The sequence below is a fragment of the Dendropsophus ebraccatus genome, chromosome 7 (assembly GCF_027789765.1).
Source record: "Dendropsophus ebraccatus isolate aDenEbr1 chromosome 7, aDenEbr1.pat, whole genome shotgun sequence".
Classification (NCBI taxonomy): Eukaryota; Metazoa; Chordata; class Amphibia; order Anura; family Hylidae; genus Dendropsophus; species Dendropsophus ebraccatus.
In genome coordinates, this window is record NC_091460.1 from 103326885 (window position 1) to 103350511 (window position 23627).

Here is a 23627-nt window from a genome sequence, read left to right on the forward strand (position 1 = left end):
TATATCCACACACATGTATACACAGTCTTTAGCGCCATAACATAAACAGATAGCTAAGTTCAGAAAATTTATCAAACAAGTAGTAAGGGTACAAACACACACGGCATATACGCTGCGTATTTACTGCTGCGATACGCAGCAGATACGCAGCAGATACGCAGCAGATTAGATCTAAATAACTGAACACAATATCAAATCTGCTGCGTATCTGCTGCGTATCTGCTGTGTGTGTTTGTACCCTAATAACAAAACAATGTAATGAAGCGGTATAATAGCACCACCTAGAGGCCAAAGGTGGACACTACATCACTTTTCAATCATTCACAGTAATGTGAAAATGTAATCTGCCCTTACTGTACCCCATTCACTGTCCTGTTCCACCAAGTATAATAATATTAACTCCTTCACTGCCCTTGGTTGAAGCATAAGTATGAAATCACAGGGTTCCGACTGTTGGGCCCCTAGCAATCTCAGAAATGGGCTGATTCCATTACTTTAAAGCAGTGCTTCTCAATTCCAGTCCTCAGGCCTCACCAACAGGTTATGTTTTGAGGATTTCCTCAGTATTTTACAGATGATATATATATATATATAGTGCATATTATACACTCACCGGCCACTTTATTAGGTACACCATGCTAGTAACGGGTTGGACCCCCTTTTGCCTTCAGAACTGCCTCAATACTTCGTGGCATAGATACAACAAGGTGCTGGAAGCATTCCTCAGAGATTTTGGTCCATATTGACATGATGGCATCACACAGTTGCCGCAGATTTGTCGGCTGCACATCCATGATGCGAATCTCCCGTTCCACCACATCCCAAAGATGCTCTATTGGATTGAGATCTGGTGACTGTGGAGGCCATTTGAGTACAGTGAACTCATTGTCATGTTCTAGAAACCAGTCTGAGATGATTCTAGCTTTATGACATGGCGCATTATCCTGCTGAAAGTAGCCATCAGATGTTGGGTACATTGTGGTCATAAAGGGATGGACATGGTCAGCAACAATACTCAGGTAGGCTGTGGCGTTGCAACGATGCTCAATTGGTACCAAGGGGCCGAAAGAGTGCCAAGAAAATATTCCCCACACCATGACACCACCACCACCAGCCTGAACCGTTGATACAAGGCAGGATGGATCCATGCTTTCATGTTGTTGACGCCAAATTCTGACCCTACCATCCGAATGTCGCAGCAGAAATCGAGACTCATCAGACCAGGCAAAGTTTTTCCAATCTTCTACTGTCCAATTTCGATGAGCTTGTGCAAATTGTAGCCTCAGTTTCCTGTTCTTAGCTGAAAGGAGTGACACCCGGTGTGGTCTTCTGCTGCTGTAGCCCATCTGCCTCAAAGTTCAGAGATGCTCTTCTGCCTTCCTTGGTTGTAACAGTTGGCTATTTGAGTCACTGTTGCCTTTCTATCAGCTCAGCTTTCAGTCTGCCCATTCTCCTCTGACCTCTGGCATCAACAAGGCATTTCCGCCCACAGAACTGCCGCTCACTGGATGTTTTTTCTTTTTCGGACGATTCTCTGTAAACCCTAGAGATGGTTGTGCGTGAAAATCCCAGTAGATCAGCAGTTTCTGAAATACTCAGACCAGCCCTTCTGGCACCAACAACCATGCCACGTTCAAAGGCCCTCAAATCACCTTTCTTCCCCATACTGATGCTCGGTTTGAACTGCAGGAGATTGTCTTGACCATGTCTACATGCCTAAATGCACTGAGTTGCCACCATGTGTTTGGCTGATTAGAAATTAAGTGGTAACGTGCAGTTGGACAGGTGTACCTAATAAAGTGACCGGTGAGTGTACATAGTGCATCAGGTATTATCACAGGTGTTCTTTGCATGGGAAATCCTCAAAACATAACCTATTTGTGAGGCCTAAGGACTGGAATTGAGAAGCACTGCTTTAAAAGGAGCACCAGCCTGTACTGGGCTGTCTTTTGGTGCGTTTACACTGGCAGATTTATCTGACCAATTTTGGAAGCCAAAGTCAGGAATGGACTTGAAAAGACAGGGAATCTCAGTCTTTCCTTCATGACCTGCACCCTGTTTATAGTCTGTTCCTGGCTTTGTCTTTAAAAATCTGTCAGATAAATCTCTCTGTGTAAACGCACCATAAGGCAACTCTGTAGACATGATGACCCACCAATCCATCCCTGTTCTAGAGATTACAAGGGTAACTACAAAGTAGTCAGAGTCTCTCGTAATCTCACACCTAAAAGTAAGTTTACTTTGGAATAATATTTTAAATTAGTCAGGGCAGAACTTTTGCACCAGCTTCCAAGAGCCTTTAAAGGGGTACTCCGGTGTAAGCTTTTTTCTTTAAAATCAATTGGTTTACAAGAGTTAAATTGGATTTAATTTACTTCTATTTAAAAATATCCAGTAAATTACCAGCTGCTGTATGCCCTGCAGGAAGAGGAGTATTCTTTCCAGTCTGACACAGTGCTCTCTGCTGCCACCCTTTAAGACTGGCGTCGGAGACATAGCTCTTTATATCCCACAATGCGTATTCCAATATTTGTCTGCAAAATTGGAAAAGCGGTCTAGCGCTATTGCCCTTTGTCCTCAAAACAGGACTCTCTCCATCACTACGGAGATTGACCACTTTTCCATTAGTCTTTCAGCAGGGTAGATCTCATTTCCTCATTATCTGCCTACTTGATCTGCAGCATGGGGATTTTTGGTAAACCTAGCACGCTTAACGTTTCATAGATTTTTCCTGCATCCGCTTTCTTCTCCAAGACAATAGCAAAGTGCTGGACGCCGCTCTTAGGAAAACAAATCCCTGTTGCTTTGCACTAGCGTAGACAAATACACCCTCTTCAGGATACCTTGGTCACCTTGGCTATCAGGTGCAGTCTCTGCATTTTTGTTTGTTTTCTCTAGTGCTTCTTATGTCTTAAGCCACTATATAAGGATGAGGAGTGACAGCTTCTTTACACTGGTGATGAAGACAAGAGAGGCAAGCTACCTGCCAGATTACAGGACTTTTAATGGATTCTATTGAGATTACATTTCACCCTATCACTCTGTACCAGTTGGCTGCCTTCCCTTGTGCTGTGCTGTACTGTTATCTCTCCTCCTATGCCCTCTTGCCTACTATCCTCAGGTATGCTTTGTGCTTTGATGTGCCAATGCCAGCTTTGTTATTGGTAAATTGCTAAAAAGTTCATTAAAGGGAAATCCGGCAAAAATGTTTTGTTTTTTTTTGTTTATTTTATTTTTGGTTTTTTTTCAAAGCAACTGGTTAAAAAATTATATAGATTTGTAATTCAATCACATTTAAAAATCTCCAGTCTTACAGTACTTATCAGCTGCTGTATGTCCTGCAGGAAGTAATTTATGGTTCCAGTCCAGCACAGTGCTCTCTGTTGCCACCTCTTTCCCTGGCAGCAACTGTTCAGAGCAGGAAAAGTTTTCTGTGGGGATTTGCTATTGCTCTGGACAGTTCCTGACATGGACAGAGGTGGCGGCAGAGAGCACGGTGTCAGACTAGAAAGAATACACCACTTCCTGCAGGACATAAAGCAACTGATAAGTACTGGAAGAGTGGAGATTTTTAAATAGAAGTAAATTACAAATCTATTTAACTTTCTGACGCCAGCTGATTTGGATTTCTATAGTACCCCTTAAAGTGGCTATTAGAAAAGCCCAAACTTTATCCCTGCAGGTTAATTTTCATGTATGCACCTTTGTAATATTCTTTGTGTTTTACCACTATCAGGGTGACCAGCAGGATGGATCAGTGGTTATTATCACTGTTTCCCTGTAATGCTGAGGTCCTTTCTTTCAAATCCAATAAAGGGCAATGTCTACATAGAGTTTGTTGAGATCAGATATTGTGAGTCACTGTACAGCAGAAAATACTGGTAAGCAATGGAAATATTACAATCTGCAGCTAGTCCTAAAACAGCAAAGCTGAGAGATGCACAGCCTACTTCTAACCAGGCATGCACCTGTGTAAGCAACACCGAAATTAAAATTTCATGGAGCATGTACATGGGGGAAAATAAGTATTTGATATGCTGCCAATAATGCAAGTTTTACACCTACAAAGAATGGAGAGATGTGAAATATTTATTGTAGGTACACTTCATCTGTGATAGACAGAATCTATGAAAAAAAAATCCAGAAAATCACGTTGCATGATTTTTAAAAAATATTTAGCATTTTATTACATGAAATAAGGATTTGCTACAATAGAGAAAAAGAATTTTAAGGGGTTATCCAGAATTAGAAAAACAGAAACTCCTGACGGAGTTGCAAAACTCCCCCCAAACTGGAGACAAGAGTGGTGCTGTTTCTGGAAGAAAGCAGACATGTTTTTTTAAAGCCTGGATAACCCCTTTAATATTTGGTCCAGAAAACCTTGCAGTTACAGAGGCCCGATGTTGCCTGTATGCCTCGACCAGGTTTGCAGACGCTGCAACAGGGATCTTGTCTCACTCTTCAATTCAGATCTTTTGGAGACGTCTTTGGGTAACAGACTGAGTTTTAGCGCCCTCCAAAGATTATGTATTGGGTTCGGGTGTGGCTAGGCCACTCCTGGACCTTGAAATGCTTCTGATGGAGCCGCTCCTTACTTGCCATGCCTATGTGTTTTGGGTCATTGTCATGCTAGATGAACAAGCCCCAAGCCATCTTCAATGCTCTTACTAAGGGAAGGAAGTTGTTGGCCAAAATCTTACAACCTTCAGTACGGTGCAGTCATCCTGTGTCCTTTGCAGAAAAGCAAAGTATGATGTGTCCACCCCTATGCTTCACTGTTGGCACCCTGTTCTTGGGGTTGTACTCATCCTTCTTCTTCCTCTAAACATGTTGAGTGGAATTGATACCAAAAAGTTCTATTATGGTCTCATCTAACCACATGACCTTCTCCCATGCCTCCTCTAGATGGTTATTGGTTAACACCAGCCAGGACATGTGCTGGTCTGAGCAGGAGGACCTTGCGTGTCCTGCAAGATTTTAATCCATGATGGCATACCGTGTATTCTTCAAGACTGGGGTCCCAGCTCTCTTTGGGTCATTGACCAGGTCCTCCATGTAGTTCTAGGCTGATTTCTGACTTTTTTTTTTAGAATCATCCTTACCCCATGAGGCGAGATCTTGCATAGAGCCCCAAACCGAGGAATGTGTACAGTAATCTTGTGTTTCTTCTATTTAGTTGTGCCAACAGTTGTTGCCTTTTTGCCAAGCTGCTTGCCTATTGTCCTGTGTATTTGTATTTATCCTCCCCCCACCCCCTTCCTTGACTTTTATAATATAAGTTATGTTGTTTTTCCTATTTCAGATACTTATATCTCCTGGTTGGTGGAGTCATTTTAGCCAGTACATCAATGGGTTATTATGCCATTTTGGTTTTAACTCCTGCCATGGGTGCTACAGTGTTGTTTCACACCAACGGCCACCACTCCATTCACAGATGGGCCTTTATTCTGCAGATGGCATGGCAAACACTTTGCCATCTATGGGTGATGTACAGACAGTATTACTTACGGGAATTAATGACTATAAGGTAAGTATAATAGACTGGAAATGGTACGGAGTGCACATATCTCAAACAGAAACAGGGGTTGTTTGGGGAAATAGTATTACCTTTCCTCGCTCCCCAGTGCTCCACTTCTGAAACAGTCTTAAATCAAAAAGTATTCACACAGTATGACGACTGTGTGCGGCCATTGGTGACCATATGCCTACATGGTTTTGACCACATACAGTGATTGTATACTTCTGAGAGGAGACTGAGCCAGAAGTGGAGCATTGGTGTTAGAAACGTACCTCCCCACGGTGTGGTGATGGAGACAGGGCGGCTTCTCTGTACCTGCCTGGCTTGCTGATGGTGCAGTGGTCTCGGACAGGCTAAGTTATGTAGGTTGCATTCAGCAGAAGCACCAATCAATAGCAGCACAATGTTCTCTGCAGATTCAGGGCGGGAGATCTAAGCCACTGTCTGCATTCAACTGACACTGGAAAGAGTTTTGACTTGTCCTATTTCACCAGCGTTTCTGCAGTGTTTCCTGACCCCGGCTTGTATCCTGATCTTGTACTTCGCTACTGACTGTGTTTTTGACCTCGGCTTGTTTATGGTGTTCACTTTGCTTCTGACTATGTACTGTGTTGCTCTCTTGGTTCTGACCCCTGCAGTGTTTATTGGTTTATCTTTCATACTTTGATTTGTGGCCTGACGTTATCGCTTGTTACTGATTGTGACTGTCTGACTATTCTTACCACTCAACGGCATCAGCACTTTAGCAGCGTAGGGACTGTCACCCAGTTGAGGTGTACTGCTTAGGAAAGCATGTCAAGTCAAGGACAGTGGACAGGGTTCCAGTACGGATTCAATGTACCCCCCCCCCCTTGATGTGACAGTTGGGCAATTAGAATAGGTAATATCTTTTCTGCCCTCCTGGACAACCCACTTTAAGCGAGTTGTATCTACTTCATAAATGAAGATTCAATGTAGAATTAAAAAAAAATACCAAACTGTATTCAGCCTATGAACGGTTAAATGGGTATTCCCATCACATAAAGTGATAATATATTTGTGATAATGGGGTCTGACTGGTTTAGTCCTGCGGCATTCCCATGCAGTTTTTCCTTAAACAGATGGGAATACGCCTATAGGGTACCTTCACACATACTGTATTGCAGCAGATTATTCGGCATTTGAATACCGGGGGCTGAAGAAGTTTGATGCAGCTCTAGGGAGGCTTTTGGCTTTTTCAATGTTTTCCCGGACTCCCTAGGGCTGCATCCAACTTCTTCAGCCACCGCTAATAGAATGCCGTACAATCAGACTCCAGCATGCTCCAGCTGCGCTCATCTCTAATTCTCACTCTTACATAGCGCCAACATATCCCATATCACTTTCCTTTATCCCTCACTGTCCCTAGCGGCTTACTATCTAATTTTTATAGCAGAAATGGTGAATCTCATGGTATGCTTTTTTTTTAATAGGGCGTCCATCATGATTTCCTCCCTTATGCTGCTGACTCAAAAAATTACATCTCTTGCTATGGATATTCATGAAAAAAAAGTGACTGTAAGCACAAGAGGTCTCATGGAGTTGAAGGATAAAGCCCTTCCCCATCCTCCTCTGACGCGCTCTGTACTAGCCGTCCTTTCCTACCTGCTCTTTTTCCCAGCACTTCTGGGTGGCCCATTGTGTTCATTTGTGGAATTCCAGCAGCAGATCAATAAGCGTAAAGTGTGGGATAACCTGGGGCTCATCTGGACTGTAGGTAAAAGCTGCACATTCTTCTTCATCTTCCATCTACTACAAAGTATAATAACTGACCACATAACCTTTGAGTACAACCTTACAGATTGCAGACAGTGGGAATGCGTCTATGTAATGTGGAGCACTGCGTTGGTATATAAGATCACCTACTACTCCCACTGGCTGCTGGATGAAGCCCTATTATACAGTGCAGGCTTTTACGTAGGATCAGGCTTCTATATAGCTTATACTGACAGCAACATCTATACCCTAGAAACAACCAACAGGATCTCATTGTTTGCCAGAACGTGGAATAAAAGCACGGCCATGTGGCTCAGAAGACTCATATTCCAGAAGTGCACAAAGTGGCCGTTGCTGAGCACATTTGCTTTTTCTGCTTGGTGGCATGGACTGTACCCCGGACAGGTGGTTGGTTTCCTATGTTGGGCTGTGATGGTAGAAGCCGATTACAGGATACATGCCAAGTTAAGCATAATCTCAAAATCACCATATATCAGATTTCTTTGCAAACTAATCACTTGGTTTCAGACACAAATGATCATTGCTTTTATCATGTTGGCTGTAGAAATGAGGAACGTGACGATGCTCAAGGCACTCGTATTTTCTTACAACAGCTTATTTCCTCTTTTGTACTGTGTGTCACTGATATTCTTGATAAAACTGAAACCATAACATTATACATTATATCTATATATTAGCATTATTGCTATGATCCAAAATGAAGTGTCGCTATGCAAGTGTGCTCCTCATTCAGAAAACCTAGCCAGGACCTAGACTGTGGATGTGTTACATGGCTGGTCATAGCCTGCAATGGAAATAACTATGGCTTTCTAGAGCTAGTAGCTGATTGCTGGGAGTTAAAGAGGATGTACCATCAGGTACCCATTACATGGGTAATATGACCCACGGATAGAACGGCGCAGTCACGGGGAAGCCGGTGCCACAGTCTTTTTTTTTTTTAAACATTTTTACCGGGCCAGGGCTGAAGCACTGGAGGGGGTCCAGCCCGCCCCCAGTGGGAGGGAATTCCCTCCCCACTATGATGCGGCTCCTTTAGAATCAATGGAGCCGCGTCATAGAGGGGTGGGGGTTCGCTGTTTGCATGCACATCATCTCTTTTCATGCACTTACTAGCATTGCTCCCACTAGCCAGAAACCTACTCCACACTGATGAGGGGCAAATACCCTGAAACAGCTGTATGTGGATGGATACCTTGCTTAGGTGGGTTCCTTGACTGGAGACATTCCTTGGCTTGGTTGTTCTTTCCCGGAGGGAAGGTCTGGCTAGCTCACTACATTGAGACCTGTGATGGTGTCTCTGGAGTGTTTTTTTTGCATATTTGATTTCCCAGGGGGCAATGTCCTAAAATACACTCACGTTGAGACCTGTGATGGTGTCTCTGTGGTGCCCTCGGTACATCCTCTTTAAAGGGGTACTCTGTTAAAAAAAATTATTTCAAATCAACTGGTGTCAAATAGATTTGTAATTTACTTCAATTTAAAGCGATCCTGTCACCCCCCCTTACTCTATGTGCCGCTCTCCGCACCACAATCTTAGATGCTGCACATTCAATATATACCTGTATAAAACGTGTCTGTGTCTTTTGTTTAACAGTATACTTTTCAGACATGCTTCCTAAGCATTTATAGTAGCATCGTCAAGCCCAGGAGGATAAGCTCATAGTTAGCATAAAGAAATGTTTTGAACACGTTAAAACATATCACCGATAGACTCTACATTAGTAACCATATCAAAACCACATAGTACAAGAGGCAACAAGTAAGAATTGGTTTATTGTAATGTTCGTTGTCCATGGTAGTTTTAACAGCAGAACCTGTCCGAAAATATAGTAAAAAACAGCCATGTATCCATCTATACTCCTTCAGCAGCATTGTGACAGTGTAATTCTCTCAGGGAGAAAACTAAACTCAGGAACCAGGCAACAAAGGAGAAGAACTGACTTCTTAGCAGGAAATCCTGATTCTCTCCTCCTGTCTATGTGATACAAGCATATTGTTTGGGAAACTTGGCTATTGTGGAGGTGATCACCAGGTATAGTACTGTACACACAGTTTACAGAAAGATGTTGATGCAAAGAAAGTAGAACTTCTGAAAGTACAAAAAGGCTGCTGTCAGGGTGGGCATAGGTGGATTGTGTGGTTCAGACAGACAGAATAGAACAGAATTCCAGGGCACAGATTAGCAAAGTATGAATAGGGTAAGCCTGATATTCCTGTCCTAAAAGGGTGTATATCAACCTAACACATTTGTTAAAGAGGAACAATATATAGTTATATAGATTTGTAAATTACGTTAAAATCTCCAGTCTTCCAGTACCTATCAGCTGCTGGATGTTCTGCAGGAAGTGATGTATTCTTTCCAGTCTGACACAGTGCTCTTATCTGCCACCTCTGTCCATGTCCGGAACTGTCCAGTGCAGTAGCAAATCCCCACAGAAAACCTTTCCTGCTTCGGACAGTTCCTGACATGGACAGAGGTGGCAGCAGAGAGCACTGTGTCAGACTGGAAAGAAACACCACTTCCTGCAGGACATACAGCAGCTGATAAGTACAGAAAGATTTAAGATTTTTAAATAAAAGTAAATTACAAATCTATATAAGTTTCTGACACCAGTTGATTTTAAAAAATGATAAAAATTGCTGACGTTGCCCTCTAATAGATACATGGGGAATAAAGTAGTAGTAGGGAAAAGCTGATGAGTTCACTAGTTCCATCACATCTTTCACCTTTTACAAAGCATTGAGGAGAATATTTCCTTACATGATTACCAGACCAGACGTTTTTTGTTATTCCACCGACAGCAGTATGTTGGCTGCCATAGTGCCATTGTTACTCATCTTCCTCCTAGACAGATCAGCATTTTGGAGTCTGGCAGTATTTCCGCAAATCTTGGCTTCACAAAGAATTATTTGAACTAAACGGATATGGTCAATGAATATACAGCATTGGTATCTTGTTTTTCGTTGTTTTTACATGATAGCCGATTCATAGAGATAAGCCAAAAGTATCCTAACACTGACATAGGAATGACTTAATGGCTTCCATTTCCTCTAGAGAGAGGGCGGAATCAGGAAATACCAGTATAAGATGAATCACATGATTGGATACATGCCAATCATTAGCTTAGGGTCCATTTACACAGAAAGATTATCTGACAGATAATCTGCCAAAGATTTGAAGCCAAAGCCAGGAATGGATTTAAAAAGAGGAGAAATCCCAGGCTTTCCTTTATGACCTGATCTCTGTTTATGGTCTGTTTATGGCTTTGGCTTCAAATCTTTGGCAGATAATCTGTCAGATAATATTTCTGTGTAAATGGACCCTTAGTGGTAAATAGTTGACTGATCACCTATAAAATCTATTCATGATGAGCAGGAGCAGCAGGTGTGATATGGTTCAATGCTTACTTCTAAAAGTCAGTCCATCATTAGTTAGACATTAAAGGGTTATCCAGAATTCTAAGAACATGGCCACTTTCTTTCAGAGACAGCACCACTTTTTTTTCCAGTTCAGGTGTGGTTTGCAATTAAAGCGAACGTACCATCAGGTGCATTACTGCTGGTTGTTTACATTAACGGATCAGCGCCAGTGCGGGGATGCACATGGCGATGGTCTTTTCCGGAGCACCGGCCCTCTCCAGAGCACTGGGGGCAGGCCCGCGGGCCCCCAGTGTTACAATCTCCCCTCTGTGAAGCAGCTCCACGTCACAGAGGGGTGGGGGTTTCATCACACTGGGAGCCGGGGTGTCTGCCCCCAGTGCTCTGAGGCGGGCCAGGTGCTCTGGAAACGGGAGGCGGTTCAAAAAAAAAAAAGGACCGCGTCACTTGCATCCCCGAACCATCACCGATCTGTAAATGTAAAAAAACAGTAGCGATGTACCTGATGGTACATTCATTTTAAAGAGGATACAGAGAGGGGTTACAATACCTCAATGGTGAAAACAGAAAGTAGACAGGCGCTTCCTGGTGTGGTATGTCAGACAAATTAACGTGCTCATACAGAGTAGTGAAGGTTCCCACTCACCTGATGTGGTTGTGCAATATCATAGACACAACTCTACAAAGCGCATTGATAAAATGCGGTGCAGCTCTCCGAGGCCCACTACTGGCGATCCAGTCAATGCAGCTAGTAATGAAGTCTGACCGAGCGGCATACCCGCTTTTTTATTTTATATTTTTGGCTGGTAGCGCTTTCATCTTTCTACGGGTAGTGCCCACTCTGTATACATCCCCCCCTCTGCAGTCCCCATACTGTATACATCCCCCTCTGCAGGAAGTCCCCATACTGTATAGATGCCCCTCTGCAGGTAGTCCCCATACTGTATACATTCCCCCTCTGCAGTTCCCATACTGTATACATCCCCACTCTGTAGGTAGTCCCCATACTGTATACATCCCCACTCTGTAGGTAGTCCCCATACTGTATACATCCCCCCTCTGCAGTTCCCATACTGTATACATCCCAACTCGGCAGGTAGTCCCCATACTGTATACATCCCCACTCTGTAGGTAGTCCCCATACTGTATACATCCCCACTCTGTAGGTAGTCCCAGTGGACAGGAGTGGCATTGCAGCAGTGGTCGTAACAAAAGTAGCAGATGCTTGGAGGAGTGAGAATGTTGGTGGATGAGGCAGACATGGAACCAGCATGGAGTGACAGGATTGAGGCATTGAGGAGGACCCAGAGGACGCCACTGGCAGTAAGCATTGGGACACAACCAGGTGCCACCCAGCAGAGTTGCAATTTGAAGCTGTAGTTGTAACATTAGAAAGCTGTCAAACAAGCTCTCTCTCTTGATTCCCCCAATACAATGTCCATTTGACTGCAACAGGTCTGGCAGCTTGCTTCTGGCCAACTGAGCCGGTGACTTCTTCTATGACATCCATGTACTCAAACATTGGGACTAGTCAGAAGAGGGAGAGATGATAACCCATACACACACACACACCCATAACCAAACACACACACCATATACGCAGCGTATTTACTGCTGCGATACGCAGCAAATACGCAACAATTACGCAGCAGATTAGATCTAAATATCTGAACACAGCATCAAAACTGCACCATCAAATCTGCTGCGTATACGGTGTGTGTGTTTGTACCCTTAAGAACTAGGTTTTAACATTTACAGAAAATATAAAGTATATAAAATATAAAAATGAAAAACTCTTTTACAAGATAACACCCCCCCACTATATACTCGGCAAATGTTACTGCATACAAATGTAGCCTAGCGGACACATGTCATTTCCTTTTTCCTTCATACTTCACTCAGTGATTCACATATCAGATATCCAGTCCAGGATTGCTTAGCTGATGAATCACAGGCAGAAATGTATCACCTGTGCACTCAACCCAGCTAATACATAGAATGGCCAGAGAATTTGGGGATAGTATCTTTTCCGATAAAGAAAATTTTTCGTTTTTTTCCACTTCCTGATTTACAGCTTTAGGCACATCTTCTCTAGAATAGGAATAGTCAGACTTGTGCTCAAGGATGTTCCTGGTCCTATAATCTGTAAAGTCTGCACTCACTTCTGCGAGACAAGATTACTTCACTACTATAATACCTAGTTCCCACTTTTAACTCCCCTCCCTACTCTGCCCCCTGAGGCCACCTCCACATTCCTCTCATTTTACTTGAGGCCACCAGATTGACAATGACGGAGAAAATATTACATGGCCACTAACATTTGACAGGTCATTGGGACATGCCAGAAGTAAGGTCCAATGGCACAGTGTATAGGCATTTGGTAGGTAGGTGTAGAAGGGGCAGCATAAAAGGGGGCAATATTTATTAAGCATACACCATACACCAGTCTTATTTAAAGGCCTTTCCCTTTTTTCCGGGCCGGATTTACTAAGAGGCGCACGCCTCTTAGTAAATGCATCCGGCCGTGCACCTGGCTCAACAAATCTACACCTGCACAGAAGCAGGTGTAGGTTTCTGTCGTGATTACTGTCTGCCAGTGGCTGGAAATTATAATAAATCAGGTGGGGTAGGAGGCCACTCCCTCCTATCCGGCCATCAGGTGAGGAGGGGATATGGCTGGCATAGGCCACGTTAAAGGGGTGATTCTGCCCCCATGTCAATTCTTTAGGCGGATGGCTGAGTGCATGTGAGATGTCCTATTAAATAAATGGGACAGGTGGAACTTCAAGTAGAGTCCCTGCTGTGGACTCCACTTCAAATTCTGTATAAACTTTGTAGTGTGAACAACCTCCTAGGTCCCTGCAGTTTACACTGCGTTTTTGCAGTCTGTTTATGAAAGAAAAAACGGATACAACTGTGTGCAATCCATTTGGATCCGTTTTCCATTGCCTTTTATTATTATTATTATTATTATTATTATTATTAAAAAAGAAATAAAAAAAAAATGGATCCTTTATTTTTCTTACCACGTTTTTGTGTATGTTAAAAGTAACCATTTAAAACTGGATATGTTATACGCAGTGTGAACCCAGCCTTTCCGGTACATGTCAAAAGTTTTAATGAGTTTCTCCTCTGAGACCCCTGCCGAACAAGACAACAAGCCAAGAGAAGCGCATGGTAGTGCATTTCTCTCCCGGCACGCTGCAGTCTTCATACTGCTGCTCAATTATAAGTCTGTTGGGCCACTAGATGGAGGCTCACTACTGTAATTCCTTTCCTTGCTAGCTCTCCTCATTGTTGGGGTCTCATGTCCCTGGGACATGTAAAAGGTTATTCCAAAAGAAAGCTATGTTTTAACTATACTAACTATGTAACTGGAGATTAGAGAACAGAATCTTACAAACCGAGATTCATAACGAGTTTGTAAAGATGCTGGACGCACAATTTAATACACATAAAAAAATGGTATACTTACCTGTCCGCGCTTCCCGCTGTCCTCCTATGGGTCTCCGGTGTCTGCAGCCATCTCCAGCTCACTCAGCCAATTATTGGTTGCGGCGCTGTCTTGTCTCAGCGGGTGGAGATGGATGCAGGGGACATTGTAGACCAGAAGGACACTGGGGGACCGTGGACAGGTAAGTATAGATGAGCGAACTGTCCTGCAGGATGTGATGTATTTGTTCCAGTCTGAAACACCTCTCTGCTACCACCTCTGTCCATGTCAGGGACTGTCCAGAGCAGTAGCAAATCCCCATAGTACGCCATTCCTATGTGCTGTACATTAGATATCATCCTTATTAGTATCCATCTATACAGTCACATATAATACAGCAGACTCTCCTTCTTTGTTTCCCTTATCTCTTCCATTTTAATTGTATTTTGCTAATTGCGTCTACACTGTTAATAATTGATCGGTTTTCTACGTCAGACTTTCCAGATAGACGTTCCCATAAACACTAAGGACTGAACCACCCAGGGCTCGCTGTATTTGCTTTACGCAGTGATTCACCTAGGAATTTGTGTAGGAGTGTCTAAGGGAAGGGAGACACAGAAAGGTTATGATATGTGTCCTGTGGAAACCTACAGACAGTATATAGCACAATGATAGAAGACTTCAGGGAATGTGCAAGTAGTTAGGACTCATCTTTCTACACTTTCAATGACTTTGCAAATGTACAATGAACTGGAAGGAAATGTATTCAGCTGTAACTATAGGGCTATTACACCCACGGGAAGCTAATTTCCAGAACTTTCTATCTCAGCATCCTGCTGTGCTATTCACAGGCCATATTTCCCACAGGATGTGGATAATTAGTCACAAGACAGAATTCCGTATTAGCTTATTAACACTAATAAGATGGTATGTCACTGCTAATATACAGTGGTACCTTGGTTTAAGAGTAACTTGGATTGAGAGCATTTTGCAAGAAGAGCTCACAGTTTTTCAGGCTGGGGCTTGCATCACGGGACAGGACTGTGGAGGTAATCTCTTCATAGCTGTAACCCCTCTTTCCCTGGACAGAGAGTGCTGCATGTATGTGCCCACATCCGCCCTGCTCACTCCTTCATGCTCCCTGCAGTCTCTGTCAGCTCTTGTGTTTCCCATCCTCCCCATTCATGCTATAATGTGCCTGCACTTACACTCAGCTATACACACTGCTGCTATAATGTGCCTGCACTAACACTCAGCTATACACAGTCCTGCTATAAGCACTTACACTCAGCCATACACACTGCTGTATAGAAAAGTTTCTGTCCATGTCCTCCTGCACAGCTCTGTGATTCTCACTTACTGATTGGTCCATGCTGAACACACACCCTTTCTTCATTGTGATCATGTGACCACACAGAGGAGCAAAGTGAAGACAGGTTTTGGGTGTCCATTATATCCTATGGAGAGGGGAGGGGCTGAGGAGGATGAGTGAGCAGGAAGAGGAGACAAGCAGCTGTGCAGTTTGGAGACTGTCTGGGAACATAAAACGCTGTATTCACAGGTCAGACTGCTCAGTGCTGGTCTGGGAACTTGGTGAGATTAGATTGAAGGATGTTGTGTTGTACAGGGCTGCCTTTTCTACCCTCCATGCTCACTCTTTCCCTCTCACCCCTTCCCCCTTCATAGACCAAAGTGGACACAGAAAAGAAAGAAACTATTTTGCTTCATAAAACCTATTACAGAGTTTCTTAAAATTGCTTGTAGTATTGATACTGATTTAGTTACTGATAGTTACTGATTTCTGCAAAATGACATTTAAATGACATTTACAATTTAAAGAGGTACTCTGGTGAAAACAAAACTGTTTTCAGTTAAACTGGTGTCAGAAAGTTATATATTTTAAAATTCAAGTCTTTCAGTACTTATCATTGGCTGTATGTCCTGCAGGAAGTGGTGTATTCTTTCTAATATCACACAGTGCTTTCTGCTGCCACCTTTGTCCAAAGTAGTAGAGGTTTTCTATGGGCATTTGCTCCTGCTCTGGGCAGTTCCTGTCATGGACAAAGGTGCCAAGAAAGCACTCTGTCCATGAATACGGAATACACCACTTCCTGCAGGACATAAAGCATCTGATAAGTACAGGAAGACTGTAATATTTTAAGTAGAAATGATTACCAAATCTAACTATCTGACACCAGTTGTTTCAAAAACATTTTTCCCCTGTGGGTAGCCTTTTAATACTGATATTGTGTAAGCAGTCAAGCAAAATTTGCAACATCTACAACTTTGTTCTTTTAGAGATAGTCTGCTCCAACTAAACTTTTAATATGCGGGGATTGTGGTCGCTTACCGGCACAGTGATGTTTTTTGGTTAGGGACTCATGTGTATCAGAAGACCTGCACGTGGTACATGAGGCAATATGGTTTGGCCAAATTATATACTAACTTCTGATGTTGGTTTTAAATATAGCTGAATAGGCTTTCGTGCAAGCCATGGGTGAGATGTGCAGCCATTTCTGTCTTTTTGGCTTGTGCAAACTTTTAATATGTTGCTGCCCAGTTGCAGAACATAAAAAACAGACAATTTTTACCTCTCCGCACTCCCCTGGTGTCCTCTGACATCATCTTGGCTGAACAATTTACTTCCTAAGCAGACTCATCTCTGCAGTGACAGCCCACTCAGCCAATGACTAGCTGCAGTGCTGTCCTGTCTCAGTCAGTGATTGGCTGGGCAGGCTGTCACCCCCAGACGAGTTCATCACCAAAACCTCCTTATAGATGGTCCCCCTCTGTGTATCCCCCCTTATAGTATATGCCCCCTACTATGTGGCCTCCTTATAGATGCCCCCTCTGTGTATCCCCCCTTATAGATGGCCCCCTCCCCCCCTTATTTATTGCCCCCTATAGATAGCCCCCTCTCCCACCCTCCTATAAATGGCCCCTTCCCCCCCCCCCCTTATAGATGACCCCCTCCTATAGATGGCCACCTCTCCCCCCCCTTTATAAATGGCCCCCTCCCTCCTATAGATAGCCCCCTCTTTCCTTTATGAAAAAACAAAAACACACACAACTCACCTAACAACGCGCTCCCCCGGCGATCCTCTTCTTCTTCAGCCTCCGTCTGTCCCCAGATCATGCGCTGCTGCCGGGGGTGTGGCGTCCTATCCTCAGCAGCACGCGCATCATAGAGTTCCCTGTGCTGGGACCTCCAGCACAGGAAGCGTCTCTAATGTGCGCTCCCTGTGCCGGAGTTAACAGGCGCACAGGGAACTCTATGATGTGCGCGCTGCCAGGGATAGGACACAACACCCCTGGCAGCAGCGCATGATCCGGGGACAGACTGAGGCGGCCTCTTGTGACCGCAAACAACACAATGCTTGCGGTCACAAGAGTGATTGATGAGGGGTGGCCCCCCTTGTGGCGACCGCTGCAACCCTGGTAGTTACGCCACTGGATTAACCTATTGTCCATTGATTTCTATTGTGCTATTCAAACATTCCACTTTTTTATGGATCCGCAATCTGTTCTGTGAAAAAAATAGGAAATGTCCTTGTGCGGATTGTGATTGCGGTATGGATTATACAATAGAAGTCTATAGGATCTGTGTTTTTTTGTTGATGTCACATCCGTAATTATTAGAGATGCGCGGACTGTCGGACTTTTGGTCCAATGGCATTTGCGCTCGATCGTGATGCCTGTGATCCCGGGGGCATAGTTGCGTTCCCGGAAATATGCGGCCAGTAGAGATGAGCGAACCGGGTTTGGGTTCGAGTCGATCCGAACGTTCGGCATTTGATTAGCTGGGGCTGCTGAACTTGGATAAAGCTCTAAGGTTGTCTGGAAAACATGGATACAGCCAATGACTAAATCCATGATTTCCACATAGCAGTTCGCTCGATCGTGATGCCTGTAATCCCGGGTGCGTAGTTGTGATCCCGGGATCACAGGCATCACGATCGAGCGAACTGCTTTCAGACCAAAAGTGCGAAAGGTTCGCTTATCTCTAGTGATTATGCGGATGAGAATTAAGCAAACTTGTTAATTATTATTTTTTCTACCAGTTTAACATTTTTGCCGATGTCTGCAGATGCAATTATGGACCATTTTTCACGGATCACGGGTACAAATAGCGGGACTATATGCGGACCTGAAAACCTACTGAACATGTAAAGGTTGCCTAAAGGGTTAAAAAAAACAACCAAAAAAAATAAAATAAAAAACTGAAGGGAAAGGCAAAAAACACAGCACAGTGACACCAGTGAAAGTGAATTTTTAATAGTTTATTTTCCAATATTATTTTAAAAATTAAACACATGAATATACAAAACATGAAATGTTTCACCTTTAGTATATGACATTGTGATAATTGTGATTTGTAAACAGTATGAAAAACACAAACTATAATGAACTAGAGCATCCGAAGCTAACAAACCATTGCACTGCAACGTGATTAGGCTCCCACAAAAACGCTGGAATAATTTTATTAAACAAATGTACATCTATAATACAGAAATGCTGGATTACCTCTACTACTACCACCTTGTTATCCAACTAGAAGCTATAAGTAGCAATCCGGGCTACTTCAGCCTTCATTTATATACATATTTATGAAGTCCAGTGTGACACTCAAGACATAAAGCAGCCATTTTTAGTTAATGTAGTCAATGTATACATTTAGGAAGAAAAGGTGTCAAGTATTCAAAGTAATGATGAGGATATAGAGCGACCTGCCAAACATGCAAATAATAAGTTTAGTTTTGAGGTCCTTTAAAATCAATCACTGATTGAAAGGCATTAAAATTTAAAGGGGTTTTCCATGTTAACGCCATGCCTCCCTGTGCACCAATACAACTGCCTGCATACTTACCTCCCATGCTCCTCTGACATTGCAGCTTTTATATTTCTCAGTCACTGCTCTGGTGTTGCTTTTTCTTCTGATGATAATGCCCTGCTCCCGGCTCAGCCAATTAGATCAGAGAGGGGGTGCAGGATGCTATTGGAAGAAGGAAGAACAGGACACGAGGGGTGACAAGACATGACAGCAGGGGAGGTAAGTATGCAGGCAGTTTTTTTTAGTGCATGTGGAGGGGATGTGGTTAGCAATTGGGTTTTCCTGTAAAACCTCTTTGAGCCAGCCATCAGCCATATACTTAAAGGATATGTCCACATGGGACATAAATGCTACAGATTTTCTGCAGTGGCAAATCCATACCCAATTGTGCAGATTTCGGTGTGGACTTCCAACAGAAGATTCTGGTCAAGATTATGTAAATAGAAGAAGAAAAAACACTGTTAGGAGGCATTCACATGTCCTGAGATTATGGTCTGTGGACAGAACATGCTACAGACTGTTTGGCTAACAGCTATTTCTCTAAAGCCTTATTTACCCGTACCATGCACGGTCCATATATATGTACAGATGTGGTTTGGAGTTCCCAGTATCATGCATCAATATGATGCCTGGCGCTCCAAAATAGTTTCAAATTTTGCGATACTGTGTCAGTACAGTACAGTGAAGATTTAAACAGTTGCGGCGCTTTGGGCATCATAATGATACATGATGCCGGGAGGTCCATTAATCCGGTCCGTAGTACATCTTCTGTGCACGGACCATATTCATGGAATGTGTGAATGAGCCCTAACACTTTATTTCTAGAGTGGCATCTAGTGGTCACTTATCTCCTGCCGGAACAAAAGTTCAGGGATTTTGAAATCGATCATGTCAAAACCCTCTTTCCACCTAAAAGTTGACAGGCCTCCATATCCCTGAAACTGTAGTCGGATTCTAATAAAATCAGCAGATTTAGCAATCTTTTATCTCAAGTGAATGGTAAGCTTTAAATGGGTTTTAGCACAAAAGACCACAGTTAATTGCGCCCCGAGCGGGCTCAGGTCGGATCTCTCAGCATATTTTTACTGATGGCGGAAGTTGTTGGATGCAGCCCAAGGGAGTATGGGAAAACATGGATACAACCTATGGTCTTTGGCTGTATCCATGTTTTTTAGGACTCCTTAGGGCGGCATCCAATTTAGTCAGACACCAGTATTCACATGCCGAGTGATCTGACTTGAGCGTGCTTGAGTCGCGCTCACTTGTACAAAAGACATTTACATAAAAATGTGGGAGATTTCTTGAAAATCTGCTATCATTTGTCAATTGACCTTTCCATTTTGATCTGGGCAGCTCTATGCACATTAACATTTAGAAATCTCCAGAGTGTTCTATGTATTGTGCTAAGCTGAAGAGTGCAGACTGGTCAGTTGCTCGGACCACAGCCTTGTTTTAGTGCACGTTCCTATACAGTACTACTGGTATATTCAAGTACAGTTCAGAGTGCTTTATATTGTGCAGAACAATGGCCAGCGTTTACCAGGAACCATGTAAAGTTTAAATATTTTCTTTTTTACAAAAGGTACAAGCATTTGGGTCAAAAATAATCATACAATTGCCAGATAGGGCCGTTTTGTAAGTGATATTAACATACTGCACCATTCACTTCAATTAACTGAGCTGTAAAACCCAAACCAAGAAAGAGTGTTCCTGGACAGGTTTTTCTGCCAGGACAACCCCTTAAAATACTGTATGCACAATTTCATGGTGAACAAAATATTGGGTGGATTTAGTGGAAAAGATTACATATGAATCTTTGCCAGTAGATTGCTGCCAATGTTCATAAAATTTAATTTGCAGAAAAAAAAACACCAATTTTGAAATTCACAGCATTGTCTGAAGCTTATATACAGTCTACAGTAATAAGGGAAGATAATTCCATTAAAGGGGTTTACCCATCTGAACTAATATAGTTAAATAGGAACCATCTGTAGGTTAGACGAATATAAACTGCTGATAGCCCCCGGAACGCTGAGGAGAAAGGCATGTGTCTTACCTTCCTCCTCGGCTGTCATGATTGGAAGATTCGTCTAACCAGCTGATAGTTCCCCTTTAAACTTGTTGGGCTCTGCAAAAATATTTTTGCCTCCTTCTCGTGATATGCTTTTAGAGCAAAGTGGTGGTCGTTACCTAGACAACAAGCTGTTAACAATGCTAAGGAAAGAGTGGCATATTAGGCAAAGGAGGCTTAAAGCGACTCTGTACCGACAATCTGACCCCCCAAACTACTTGTACCTTCTTATAGCTGCTTTTAATCCAAGATCTGTCCTGCGGTCCGTTCGGCAGGGGATGCAGTTATTGTCATAAAAACAACTTTTAATCCTGCAGCGCTGTGTCTAACGGCCGGGGCTTACATTTGTATATGCATTAGGCTGGCACACCCTCTCTGTCCTTCCTCCCCACCCTCCTCATCATTAGGAATGCTCCAGGCAGATTGCTGGTGGGGTGAGGGTAGGGAGGAAGGATGGAGAGGTGGTGCCAGCCTAATGCATGTACAAATGTAAGCCCTGGCTGTTAGACACAGCGCTGCAGGATTAAAAGTTGTTTTTAGGACAATAACTGCATCCTCTGCCGAACGGAACCCCAGGACAGATCTTGGATTAAAAGCAGCTATGCGAAGGTACAAGTGGTTTGGGGGGGGGGGGCCAGATTGTGGGTACAGAGTCACTTTAATTTTGCTTCATGAATGTTTTAGAAAAATACTTAATTTGAGTCCTACAAGAATAACTACTGTATGTTAATTGAGATGGGAATACTCCTTTAAATGTTTAAGACCAGCTGAAACCATAACATCACGGCTAGTTTAAGACCTTGTAATGAATTTCTCAACGATGATCTTCACGACTCAATGGGCAGATCTTTTTTAGCCATGGAATACGCAGCGTAGATCATGTAATGAGTTTAATAAGTTTGAGTGTCTTATAAAGGTAGCACGGATCAGCAGATGCTAAGTATTGACAGCATAGCCAGTCCTCTAGAGAAATATTATGCTCAGGCTCTAAAGCACGCTCTGCAAACTTCATCATGAGAAGGGCTCGCTTCATGTCAATCCAGTTCTGAAGGGCGCAATGTAATGCCTCGTCATGACTAAATGGCTGATCTGTTAAGTCTTTCCTTGGACCCCATAAAAGACACTGGAGAATGCGTTTGGCTTCAGATATGCGAATGCGTTTAATGGGATCGGCTTCCAAAAGTAAGTGGGCAAGTTGTTGGAGGCCACAAGAATAAACTGATAATTTCTTGAGTGGGGGCAAATCTTTATGACTGTACTCATGCTCATGAAGACTTGAACGCGCTTCGAATGGATTTTGCTGGTGGAGTAGTTCATAAATAAGGATCCCTGTCTGGAACTCATCAAATTTTTTATACTGGGAGGCTGCCATGATTTCCGGGGCCAGTCTTGTCTTATCTCTCTTGAGTTTGGTGTCCTCAGACCCAGGTCTCTGTTTAGCTTTTGAAAAGTTGCTCACAATAAGCCTTGGGACATACTTTCCATCTTTAATTTTATCAGCTGTGGTCTGGCAGTGGACAAGTAGTAGATTTTCCAAACAAAGGTCCCGGTGGATGATGGCATGTTCCTTTAAGTGCTCTAAGCCATTGCAGAGCTGTAGCAGAAGTAGGCAGACTTGCCGCTCATAAATCTCTGGCTGGGTATTATGAGTGGATACAGATTCCTTGACAAAGTCTGCAGCTGTACGGTAAGGCACCTCTCGAGTGATAACCACCACACAATCTTCCTCCAAGGACAGGCCAGCGGCCTGTGAAGTCTCATTGACTGAACCTCCTTTTAATGTTTCAGAAGGATGTAACAAACTTGAAGGTACAGTGGCCAAAAAGTGTCCGCAATCTTGCTGTATGTTGAAGTGGACAGGTAGGGAGAGGTTAGAGTAAAACGGCGTCTTTGTATCTTCTGTTCTACATAACTGCAAAGAAAAGAAAATAAGAATCACAATGCATGTATACAGTGGCTGGTAATTTTGGAATCTTCTTACTAGTTAATTTTCTAACACAGTGTAAAACTGAGATAGACTGGCAACCAGCATTTGAGTTGAAACACAAAGTATTGGAATTTAAAGCTGAAGCCCAAACAGGCTGTAGTCTCCATCAGTGCCATCAGACAACCCTGCCCTGCCAATCCCATGAGAGACAACAACTGACTTAAGGCCCTATTACGCAAAACTATTATCGGCCGTAATAATAATAGTCTGGTGTAATAGAAGACAACGATCAGCCGACGTGAACAATGTAAGCTGATCGTTGTCTGTCGTTGCCTTTCAGCATGTTGAAAGACAAACGAGTAAGATAGCAACAATCTGCTGCCGTCCGTGGAATAGGAGCAGTGGCAGCAGACCGCCGCTATCTTCTGTGGGCAGCATGGACGATCTAGCGATCACCCGGGCACCCCCCCCCCCAGCTCTTACCCGCTCGCCGCCGCCGACACATGTAATTGCGCCTGCAGCAAGCTGGGAACGAGGAGCAAACGAGCGCTGACAGCACTTGTTTGCTCCTCTCCATTGCCATGTGTAAAAGGGGCTTTAGATGTTGTGTTTTGTTTTTTTTTTTTTTTTTTTTTAAGTGTAATCTGGGGGAAAAAATTTTTTTTCCAATCAACTGGTGTCAGAAAGTTATATAGATTTGTAATTTACATGTAT

At 43.3% G+C, this 23627-nt stretch overlaps 2 protein-coding genes across 2 annotated transcripts in view; one reads left to right on the forward strand and one right to left on the reverse strand.

The window, feature by feature from the left end:
* Positions 1 to 2885: 2885 nt before the first annotated feature.
* Positions 2886 to 8206, forward strand: MBOAT4 (membrane bound O-acyltransferase domain containing 4). The gene is made up of 3 exons (XM_069976193.1): positions 2886 to 3121; positions 5303 to 5527; positions 6970 to 8206. The coding sequence occupies exons 1-3, from the start codon at positions 3006 to 3008 to the stop codon at positions 7922 to 7924; spliced, it is 1296 nt and encodes a 431-aa protein (XP_069832294.1). The 5' UTR covers positions 2886 to 3005; the 3' UTR covers positions 7925 to 8206.
* Positions 8207 to 21548: 13342 nt separating this feature from the next.
* Positions 21549 to 23627, reverse strand: part of PRAG1 (PEAK1 related, kinase-activating pseudokinase 1) — a 32415-nt gene continuing 30336 nt past the window's right edge. Inside the window, exon 6 of the mRNA XM_069978055.1 lies at positions 21549 to 22898. Within this exon, the coding sequence (XP_069834156.1) occupies positions 21864 to 22898 (1035 nt within the window). The 3' untranslated portion in view covers positions 21549 to 21863. The remainder of the gene's footprint in view (positions 22899 to 23627) is intronic.

What these genes read in the sequence shown, in the direction of transcription:
- MBOAT4 (XM_069976193.1), top strand. Translation starts at nt 3,006, where the DNA reads ATGGATTCTATTGAGATTACATTTCACCCTATCACTCTGTACCAGTTG. An exon ending in CTCTTGCCTACTATCCTCAG is followed by an intron (nt 3,122 to 5,302) that starts GTATGCTTTGTG and finishes TTCCTATTTCAG; the next exon opens with ATACTTATATCTCCTGGTTG. An exon ending in CGGGAATTAATGACTATAAG is followed by an intron (nt 5,528 to 6,969) that starts GTAAGTATAATA and finishes TTTTTTTAATAG; the next exon opens with GGCGTCCATCATGATTTCCT.